The sequence below is a fragment of the Glycine soja genome, chromosome 16, assembly GCF_004193775.1.
Source record: "Glycine soja cultivar W05 chromosome 16, ASM419377v2, whole genome shotgun sequence".
In the NCBI taxonomy this organism is placed as follows: Eukaryota; Viridiplantae; Streptophyta; class Magnoliopsida; order Fabales; family Fabaceae; genus Glycine; species Glycine soja.
The window spans coordinates 28,115,156-28,127,259 of record NC_041017.1 but is presented as its reverse complement, the minus strand read 5'-3'; the positions used below and the strand labels follow the sequence as shown (position 1 = coordinate 28,127,259).

The window sequence follows — 12,104 nt, the reverse complement described above, 5'->3', positions numbered from 1 at the left end:
AAATTATAACAATAAAGACTAAAATGATTAACATTTGGTAATTTCAAAAATTGAAATGATATTTATATATAATTTCAGAAACTTGATTAACCTATACTTAAAAAAAAAACTAGATTAACCGATCGATACTTATAAAATTCTAAAAACTAATTTGATGTATTGTTGTTTTTCTTTACGTGTAAAAGTGTTAATTTGTATATGAATATGTAAAAGTGTTAATTCTAGAAACTAATTTGTCAATTTAATCAATAAAATTATAAAAACATTACTTTAGTATTTGAAATTATAACAATAAAGACTAAAATGATTAGCATTTGGTAATTTCAAAAATTGAAAAGCTATTTTTATATAATTTCAGAAACTAGATTAACTAGTACTTAAAATTATGGAAACTAATTTTGATGTATTGTTATTTTTATATTTTTTATCAACAATATTATTTCCTTTTGCTTGTGTGAAGTGCCAAAGTTCATATTAAGAGAGAAAGAGAGAGAGATAGAAGGGGAAAAAGCATCAAAGATCATGAAACCCAACTTTTCCTTTTTATCTAAGCTTTTGATACTGCAATATCTATCAGTTTTATGCATTTCTCAGGAATTTGATTTCTTCTACTTTGTTCAGCAGGTAAGTCATGATGAGTTCTGCATATTATAACGTTGAATAGTTTAGTGTTTCATTTTCTTTCTTTTTTATTTCTACTGGATTCATTTATGTGTGTCTTTGTGTATTCACATTTTATTCTGATTAATTCTTCACGTATCATGCAGTGGCCAGGAGCATACTGTGACACAAAGCAGAGCTGCTGCTATCCTAAGACTGGGAAACCTGCTGCTATCCTAAGACTGGGAAACCTGCTATCTATCATATTTTGGTGCTAGAGGTAAATTGTCTTGCCTCCACGCTCAAAGTCTTAAATCTCACGTAATTTTACCTAATACATTATCTTTTTCATTTCACCTTTGGGTTTAAAATTGAATGATGAGACAAAGTCATTATGTTGGTTAATTTATATATAAATAGGCACCGATGTATTAATATGTCTAGAAAATAAAGCTTTCTACATCGGTCGTAAAAGGACCGATGTAGAACATGTGATAAACAAAGTCGTTTCTATGCAGGCAGCGATGTAGAAATCATAACTTTCTACGTCGGTCATAAAAGGACCGTCGTAGAACACGTCATAAAAGAAGTCGTGTCTACAACACCACCGATGTAGAAAATCACGTGTTTCTAAGACGGTCCTTTTACGACCGTCGTAGAAATCCGCCCTCTACAACGACCCTCGTTTCAAAGACGGACGTCCACCGTCTTTGAAATACGTTTTCCACCGATGTAAAATGGGATTTTTCTAGTAGTGTAGGTATGGCCAGTCCAATTAATTCGTTATACCCGTCAATCAAATGTTAGTTAATTTTAATATTTTAAAGAATTTTTTTTTCTCAAATTTACCCTTTGTACTCATGAATGGCAAGCCGCGTTTTTAATCATGACCAACGGGATTAATTCATGCTTGACTTTACATTTTTGTACCATTCTCGGATGAAAAGTATCATCCATTATCAAATAAACATGCTATTACACTTGGTTTTTAGATCCTTATCTCCCACCACCCTCCATAAACAAGTTCCTCCACCTAAGAATATCAATCAATTCCAATACTAAATAAATGTTAGACTTTTGATTGCAATGCTAAAACTATCTTCTTTTTTGGTACCTGAAACACAAAACATCATCATAATGTGTTTAACTTAATCAATATATTTTCTTGTCTTTAATGATAAGATTCTTTTTTTAAAAAATTGTTTTTTTATAAGACTTTTTTTAATTTCTAGATACATTAGTTATTTCTTTTTACATATATTTATTTAATTATTTTTTCTCTAATCTGAGAAACATTTTAAAAAGTTGAAATTAATTAACAGTTAGTTGCAGGGGTCCAAATTTGATGGGGACGGCCAATTTTTCTGGTATTCTTTTAGGTGGCTATAGCATTTCTCGGAATTAATAGACATATCGTACATTACGTGGATGAATTTTTTGGAAATTAATTTTTTATCTTGTACTTTGCTTGACTTATAACAAAAACATTAGTAATAGATCTACATGCACACCCACAAGTCATGAGCTTTTTGGGTGTTTTTGAGATTGAAACAAAGCCCTGTTGTTATGTTAATTGTTTTGGTAATTGCTTTATGCAACCCTGTTTTTGTTTGATGCACCTAAAATAAATTATATCTCTGTCTTATCCTTCTCCACTCGCTCACCCTCTTGTGTTCATCTGCCTCTTCACTGCATCCCAACTTCTCGTAGTGACAGCAAGTATGAGCCTGAGGTCACCTTATTGAGGAGCTTGGTAGAAGTCTGACAGATGACGACGATAGAGAAGGCAACAGAAGTGAGACACATGATTAACTAAAATTATAAACACATTTTTATCAACTAAAATTTATTAAAAAATTATAAAAGTAGTAGGACTTACTTTTTATTCATTGAGTTCTATTTTTAATTTTTTTAATGTAAATATTTTATATTATTGCGTAATGAGGAAGCAGGGTGTAGTGCATGTCAAAATGGTGCCGAAAGACTTACTCATATGTACTTTAGTATTGCATTTGCAAGGTCTTAATTAATTGGGATTATCTTCTAATTGTAAGGCATTTATCATTCATCAAAGACAAGTTGATTTGCCTTCTTGTACTTTTCAACACTCTCAGAAGCAAAACCTTTGACTGTGCATGACAAAAGATAAATATTAAATTGTAAATATAAAAAAAATCATACAACTATGAATCCATGATAAACAAAAGAGTAAATAGTCACTTTTGTCTCTCAATGTGTAATTCGTTGACAAATGCGTCCCTGACAAATGAAAATACAAAATTTAGTTAGTCCCTGAAAGTATAAAAAGTGCGAGAAATATGTCTTGTCATTAACTTTCTTCCGTTATCGTTAATAAAATAGCCTATATGTCATGTAGGGACAAATTTGTCACTAAAATGATTGGCAACTTGATTGCCAGAATAGAGGCATATTTGTCATAATATTTTGTTTGACTTTTTGTCTTCCCACTCCACTGACAAATGTGTCTCTAAAGAATCAAAATGCAAAATTTAATCCCTAAAAATATAAAAAGTGTGACAAATATATTCGGACGTTAATAATAGATTGTGATTAATTATTATTATTATTATTATTATTATTATTATTATTATTATGTGTTTATAATTTATTGCTCCTATTCATTTAGTACTTATGCAATATATTTTTTAAATTTCTTTTTAATATATATTTTTTTATTATTTTGATTTCCTTGTCAAACCTTAATCTTTGCTGTTAATTTTTTTTATTATCTTATACCTCATATTTAGATTGAAAATAATATGTCAAGAATTTTGAGTAGAAAAAACACAACCGGCCACGGGACCAAATTTATTTATTTTAAAAAGAGAATTTAATCAACTATTTTTTTTAAAAAACAAATCTCACAAAGTTTAAACTAGATAAAGCTAAATCAACTATATTTTTAAAAAATAAATCTCACAAAATTTAAACTAGATAAATTTAAAGTGAAATTATAAGTCTTTTTCCTTAACCTTCTATATTATCCTTCCACTGGTGGCTATAGAAGTAGTGTTCAAACTATATTGTTTGTTTTTTATTAAAAAAAATTAAAATTTTTATTTTTCAGATCCAAGAAATTTAGTGACATATATACTTACAGAAACGTTTCTATGAAACCATATGATGGCAAAGATACTAGAGGATGTTTTAGATATGTCTTGTCTTTTACGTTCTTTCTCCCGTATCTCTTTCGATCTAACTCATTTTCATCTTCATCCTCAAATAATTCCCAAAGAAACACCAATTTACTCAATGAACAAGAAAACCAGACCCACGAGGTCGCCCCAAAACACAATCTCGTCGATGAGGAGGTCCAATTCAAAGATATAAATCAAAACATGGATGACTGTAACATTCCATAAATCCCTCAGGATACACTATATGTTCCTGAAACAATTAAAGATAAACATAACTTTTATTACATAATCAAAACTGTAGAAAATAATATTCCTCTAAGACAAGATATAGGGGAAGAATTTCATTTACTTTCAAAAAACTCAATTTATGAGCATAGCTGTAAATACAAATATTTACACATCGGTTGTGTACAAGTAGTCATCAAGCCCTTAATTGATATGAACATAGATGCTGCAGTTTTAATGTGCCTTAAAGACATTAGACATAACAAATTTGAAGATTCCTTGATAGGGACAGTAGAAACAAGCCTAGGACAAGGTCCGGTCTACTTCAATTATTATCCAAACAAAATAGTGAGTCTGATGGATAGGAACATTCTTGACTCTCTGTTCTTAAACATCCACTTTCATGGCCTTGACATGAAAGAAGGATCAATTCCAGTAGCCTTAATTTATAGCACTACTAAAAATTTTCTATTTTACGATGCACATTCTACGCGGTTGTACATAACCCGACGTAGTAGTGCACACGGTGGCATTTCCGTAAATATATAAGTTTTATATACGGCGCATTTCGTATACAACGACGTTTCAATTGAACGCCGCGTTTGTAGCTTTGGTGGAACTAATCTAAGACGGTGTGTTTATAGACACCGTCGTAGTTGTGGTTAGAGACAAAGACGGTGTTACGTGTGCACCGTCTTTAATTTTGTGCTTTATATACTCCTGTTTCGCGATGATTGAACACTCTCGCGTCCTCGAAAAAGCTATAGCAAAACCCTAATGCGCTCTGTTGCCTGAAGTCATCCCAGCGACGACTCCGTCGTGCCCACCCTGACATTGCGTTTCCAACCACCAAGAAGAAAAACCCTAGCCATTGTTCCGACCACCACCACGTATCAGATCTCGTGCCCTTTGGAGTGGTGTCGCCACCTTGCTAGTGTGAAGGTAAGGATGTCAAAGTTTTTGAGTTCTTGTTTGATAATATAAGTTTTTGAGTTCTTGTTTGATAATATAAGACTTTTAAAATGTGATTATCGACTTCTTGAGTTGCCCTAACAATGTCATCGTTGAATATGCGAAAAGGATTTGAAGGCCAAAGGGTTTAGTTAAGTCAGAGTACTAAGGAAGTTGATGTTCTTGGTTGTTTTGGTTTCGCGTTTTTCTTATCTGGATTGGTGCACTTCGAGCATAGGTTGTTGGATTTATTACATATGCATTTGTGGTTTGGATGATTTTCTACCATTATTACATATGCATAACCTATTGGATTCAAATGACAAAAGGAAGTTTTCAAATTAATACAAAAGATGAAATTGGGAGTTTTCAAACTTGGGTTTTGTCCCAATTCATGGGAACAGTTCAATGAGAAGCATGAATCAAATGTGCCAAAATCTTCTGGCACAAAAGACTGGAAATTAGGTGGTCCTACACTCTTACAGTGTAATTGGGTTTTGTTTTGCAATTTTTGTGCAAATTTTATGTTTGTTTGTTTCTTTACCTCTCTTTGCTTATAATTTATGATTCAAATTAATACAAAAGATCAGTTTTCTCATCTTCATTTTTTCATAGCAGATAAAGAGGGAAATATCCACCTTCAAGCTGCTGAAGCATCCGAACGTGGTTAGATTATACGAGGTAACATCCTAATTGTATGAGTCACACCATATTCTATCTGCAATCTATAAGAAACATAAAACATAATTTAAATAACGATATCAAAATTTAAGGTTGCTTTTTGTTACAGTTGTTGCACCTATATACGTTAGTACAATTGGCTTATTATTTTTTTTTCAAATATTATATTTTCTGTCCCCACTTATCCTTCATTTGCCCTCAATTTTTTCTGGGTTTATGAATCGATCCACTGGTGGATGCACTATTTTTCATTTATCCCTTAATGTTTGCTTTGTTTTTTGTTTTTTTTTTCTTGACCATGTGTTTTTTCTTTTTCTTTTTCTTGTTTACGTGTAAAAGTGCAGTTAATGCACTTTAAAATCATTGATTTTATAAGTATTTCCATTTTTGATGTGTTGTTTTGGCATTTCTCTACTTAGTCAGAAAAAGTTAGCTTCGCTTTTATTTTCTTTGTGGAAACATGTCTTACGTGGTTATCGGATCAACAATGTCTACAGTTTCTTCACTCATTTACATAGTCAGCAAATTGGAGTAATTAAGCTTTTTCTGAAACTAAGAGTCCAAGAACTGCTATTCGAGTTGGATAATTATTTGCGTTGTGTACTCTGGGTTTGAATTAATTTTGTTACATTTTTCAGAGGAACTTAGATCAATTGGAAGAGTTACTCAAGAAGGTTAAATTGAAGACCATAAGGACTGAACCACCTTCTGCATCTATTGCTGGCACAAGGTACTTTTTGATTATTAATTTTGATTGTGCGTTTAGAAATTATTAAAAAATAATAATTTTCTTATGGGTTGTTATTGGTTGGTAAGTTGGTGTATCTTTGGTGTTTCTGTAGATTCTGTAGTTGCTGCGTTACAATTTCTGGCTCCCTCTGCCAAAACTAGTAATTATCAAGTAAAATGGTGTAAGTAAAGAGTAACATAGAGGAAAAATAAATGCAAAGGGATTATTTTTTTAAAATCATTTTGACTTAGATCCTATTTGAATGTTTCAACATGACCCACAGTAGGATATGAGATCATTATGGTGTATTTAGGAGCAGATTATCATATTTATACTAATAAGTATATCCAAATGCAAATGTTTTTTTTGTTTTTTGTGTTTATATTATAATTATAGAGTCAGTATGCTGTTTCCTTTTAGAAACAAATGAGAGCCACTACAGAGAATAGTATAGATTACTCTCTTTCATCTCTTTTCATTCCTCACACTTTCATCCATTTTCATTCATCTATACCAAACCCATTGTAAAAGTTTGATAGGTGCTGCATTTAAAGTCAAATCAAAATTCAATCCCTAAGAAATAAGGTTGTTGTCTTAAATAGAGAAAAGTAGGACAGTAATATCCACACCAGGAATAACATAAAATTCCTAATCTTGAATAGTTCCCCAAAATTTAGAATCATAGTTAGCATAAAAAATTAAAAATCTAATTCCAACATAAAACTTTAAAAACCCTTGTTATTCATTAACTCCCTTTAGGTCGTTGTGGTGGACCAGCAGTGACTCACTGGGGGTATTCATTTCGTTTTTTGTCTAGTTTGGAGGAAATAAAATCCGTAGCATTTGAAAGGGAGTAAGGGATGAATGTCCTTCTAAACCTTCCTCTATTTCAGATTCTGTCTCCTATTGATCCTCACCCATCTCCTCAGCCCTCTCCTGTGTTATTCTGTCTCCTAATAAGACCCCATTCTGCTAATTGCTAGTCTCTTTCTTGGCTAGCACCTACTACCTCTCTCGATCGGCCTCCTTGTGTTTTTCTTTTTATTAGTTTCATTTTGTTTGTTTTCATTATTATAAAGTCTCAAGACGTTAATTTAAAAAATAGTCATTATAGAAACTCATGTATAGATATACTAGTATTTGATATTTTGCGCTTATGTATTGAAAATAAGCTGATTCTAACGGGGATTAATTTAAGTATTTGTAGGTTTATTACATTACAAGAACGCACCTTGAAATATACAATAGTACTGTTGTAACTATAACAACTAGTTAATAACCTATTTTACACACACAGACACACACACACACACACACCTTGAAATATACAATAGTACTGTTGTAACTAAATATGTGAATTCAATCTCTTCTTATTTAATGGAATTCAACTTACTAGTGTGTTTGGATTAGATTGATGGTGAAAAAAATTAATTAAATTTTCATGATAAAGATAAAGTGATAAATAGTTGTTTCTATTTTTTTTATGGTATGGCCATAATTTTGTGGAATAAAATGGATTGTTGTGTTTTATCCCAACACAATATATACATTGCCGCGGTTTAAAAATTAAAATACATTGGCTATAAACGTCACAAAGCATACAGTTGTGGTTTATTTGTTCTTAGCATTTATTGGCGGCTATAATTTGCCACAATGTTTATTCTATTATTTTTTACCCCTTTTTGAATTTTAATGATCTAAATTAAAACAAAAAAATTTCTAAACATCTTGTCTTCAACAACATTGGAACAGCTCTGAGCTCTCTCTGGTCCTCAATCTTGATTAATATCCTCCAGTTGCAACACCCTAACTCGCTAAGTCACACGCAGCACCGTGATTTTCTGCAGGTTCTCATCCTTAAACCTTAATTTTGTCCCTTGATTAAATTAATAGTTATATATATATATATATATATATATATATTAACATTTTAAAAACTATAAACCCTAATCTATACTATCTGTCAAATGACCAGACCAAAGACCCCTAATTTAATCGCACGTCGTCGTTCCTGCCAGCAGAACACAGAGGCCACCATCGTGTGTTGTTCAATCTAAGGTACCTTCTGCCTGCGTTCGTTCTATCAGTTATAGTTTCATTGTTTATTGCATTTGAGGTGGACATGGACTCCCCTGTTATGATATGTTTCCTACTTTGTAACTGTTGAGTGTCATTTCTCTCATTAAGTTTCTAAATACTAAAATAACAATACCTGCACAATCAATAAGTGTGTTCTCATAAATTGACTTAAAAGAGTTCAAGCCAGGAAAGTGGCAAGGCGTTCTGATTCATTTGAACAATTTGTCTGTGAAATCACGCGTCTTTTGTTTTGAATTAAAATTGTTTACATTTTATATAAGATTAAATTGCACTAACTCCCCTTAAAAGTTTTTGATATTGCACAAAACCCTTGCTTTTTTAACGTTTACAGCTGCTTTCTTACAGGGGTACATGGTGTAATGATTTTCAATCAATTAATGGTATAGTGTAATGTACAAGGATATTAGTGTCATGTTTTGCAAACAATTAATAGGGTTAGTGTAGGAGTAGAAAAAACAGGGATATCAGGGGGAATTTCAGTGACAATTAGTGTAATTTACTCTTGATTGATATAATTTTTTTTTGGAAAGAAAATATATATATATTGATTAAAAAAGTACCAGAGGTACTACAAGATACATAGTAGACCTGTAAAACAGGAAAGAAAAACCACCCTACAAAAACAGCACCCTACTAGGTGTCACACTAGCTAAAAGCTATAGACATTCCTGAAGACCAGCAATGGAAAGGAGTCTTGAAATCTTTTTCCAAACCCCTCAGCCAAGTCCATAAAAGGAATAAGATGCTATCTGTCAACTTAGAGATGTCAAAGGATAGGTTATGAAATATCATGTCGTTCCTGAGTCTCCAAATTGAGTTTGTAGCTGCTACCCACCACATTTTCCATCTTTTGTTAGAAGCCTTTGAAGCTGCTGCAGAATAGTGTTGGAGGAAATTATCCAATGGCCTGCAGTGGATAACCTTGTCTTCCTTGACCCAAGAGAAGAATTCCCACCATATAGGCATAATCTTATCACATTTGAAAAAAAGGTGAGGTGCAGTTTCAGGTTGACTGTGGCAGAAAGGGCAAAGATCATTTTCAACCTGAATTTGTCTCTTGACCAGGTTATCCTTGGTAGGAAGTCTATCCCAAAGCAACCTCCAGGCGAAAGAAAGGGCCCTAGGAGGAATTTTTAGCTTCCAGAGTTGCTGGAACCCCTCGAACTGACCTTGATCATCCAGAGTTGCCTTTGAATGGCATAGATCCTATTAATAACAGCTGAGGGGACCCTGAAAAAGGACATAAAAAACAGAGGTAATGCTGTTAGAACAGCATTAATAAGAGTGATTCTACCAGCCATAGAAATATTCCTCTGGTTCCATTTCTGTTCATCTGTTGTTCTAGGCTTGTAGCATAGCTCTACCTTTATCTGCCTTTCTGTTGTTCTACATAAACATCATCACAACTTCTCCACTTCAGTACAACATTTTGTTTTTAGGTTTTCTTGGATCAATCAAGTGCTATCATTCTTATTTTCCTATGGTTATCAAAACATAGACAGTCCCTTTTATCAAGTATTATCATTCATATTTTCCTGGCTGTAAATGTCACTTTTGTTGCCTTTACATTTGACTCCCTTTTCATTTGTATTTTAAGCTTTTTGGATTATTGCCACTGTTAACAGGTCCACATGTTTTTCAAAAGTGTTTCATGCACTACTGACCTATTTACATGCTTTAGCCTATTGGCTCATATGCCTAACTTAGGTTGTTTAGAGGTCCATTGGCCTATTTAAAGATAGGTCTCTTCTTGTCTGCTTACATGAGTTGAAATCTGACTATATTCTTAGTTTTTTTTTGGAAGGCAAAAATAGATATATATTAATATATGCAAAAACAGTACAAGTGGTACTGGATATAGGAAATACAAGGCACCAGTGGTGCTGCCCTCCAAAAAGCCCAAGCTATCCCAACTAAAAAGGTTATCCCATACAGGTTAACCAGAGGATTCCGAGATGTTGGAAGACCAATGGTTAAAACTGATGTTGTAGCCTTTTTGTCTAGCCTTTAACTAAGACCAAATTGAGAACATAGCATCTTCCATGACCTTCTGTGGCTCGAAAGGTTTGTCCTGGAAAATGAGGAAGTTCCTATGCTTCCATATAGTACTTGTCAAAGCAACCCACCATCCACAGCAAGTACTATGATTTTTCTCTGCTCCAAAACCATCACAAAACTGAAGAAAATGGTCCACTGGAGAAGCTGGGAGAGGTCCCATAGCCTGAATCCAGCTCATGGACTCCCACCATAGCCCTACTGTCTTCTTGCAATTGAAAAATAGATGCCCCACCTCCTCTTGTTCATCACCACATAAAGGACAAGCAATATCCTGAATGATCACCCCTCTCCTTGAGAGATTAGCTCTAGTGGGGAGTCTGTCTCTTAAAAGCTTCCAAGTGAAAACTGCATCTTTTGGAGGAATTTTCATATGCCATAGTAATTGTGATGTTCTCCTATCCGAGGCTGGTGTAGAAGGTGTTATCAGTAATTTATAAGCAGACTTAGTGGTATACACCCCACTAGGGTCAGCTTTCCATAACATGACATCTTTAACATATCTCTGAATGTGTATGGAATTGATCTCCTCCATAAAATTCACAGCTTGATCACTCTCATAATCAAGCAGATTCCTTCGCCACTTGAAGTTCCACCTCCACCTGTCCTGGTCAAAATTCCCCATCATTGAAATGAGATCAGCTTGCTGTTCATTGATGAGAAAGACCTGATTGTATTTCTATTGGAGAGTATAATCCTCCCCTAGCCATTTGTCTTTCCAGAAATTTACTTTATCCCCAAACCTCTTGAATTATAAGAAAGGATGATCATAACTACTGCTTTTTAATGCCCATCTCAACTGCCATTTTGTTATCTCTGGTGTCCATGTCCTTCATGAACTGCTGGACCTTCGAAGCAACACCCACATGGGTCAATCCCAGGTCTTTTACCAGGGCATATTGCCTTTCCAGTTCCTCTTCTTGATCTGAAGGTATGCAAACAGATTGTAAGCCCGTAACTGAGTTCATAGTTGGACTCTTAGGATATTGGGCCTGTCCCCTACTAGCCAGCACCACTTTTCTTCTAACATAGACCTTTGTGACAGATTCAGATCGGCCCATAACCTTAGGGCCCAAAACACCTTCAGGCTCGTTGGATTCTTAGTTGTCACGGACTGATGGCGAAGATGGGATCATGCACTGTGTTTTAGCATAAATGATAGGAGGTTTGCACTGGAAACTTTTACTTTCTAGTTAATTATTTTGTTGGTGCAAATTATGTCTTCGTAGCATACTAGTCCAGTAGAAATCATTAAAGGACGAGTGTTGAGAGAGCCACATGCTGAGATGGTTACCTTGTATTGAATTTGGAGTTTCTTTGTTACCTTAGTCCTCCAACTTGCTGCAGCAATCACTCCTAACCACTTCTTTTTCAAGCGATCTGCTGAGGAATTTATAAATAACCAGCGACATAAAGAGTGACTGGTCCATGGTATGCATAAACTTCAGTGCAATTGGAACTAAATTTTTAAATTTGCAGTACTAACTTACAATTATGAATACTTGCAGTGGTTTGCTAATGACACACCGTTGGACATCGACATCATCACCACAATTCGAAAGAAATGGGCAACATTTTTTTTAAAGACAACAATAAGTAAAAAC

At 33.8% G+C, this 12,104-nt stretch overlaps 1 protein-coding gene across 1 annotated transcript; it reads right to left on the bottom strand.

The window, feature by feature from the left end:
- Positions 1–10,456: 10,456 nt before the first annotated feature.
- On the bottom strand, positions 10,457–11,125 carry LOC114389927. The gene has a single exon (XM_028350627.1). The coding sequence runs from the start codon at positions 11,123–11,125 to the stop codon at positions 10,457–10,459; it is 669 nt and encodes a 222-aa protein (XP_028206428.1).
- Between the last annotated feature and the right edge of the window lie 979 nt (positions 11,126–12,104).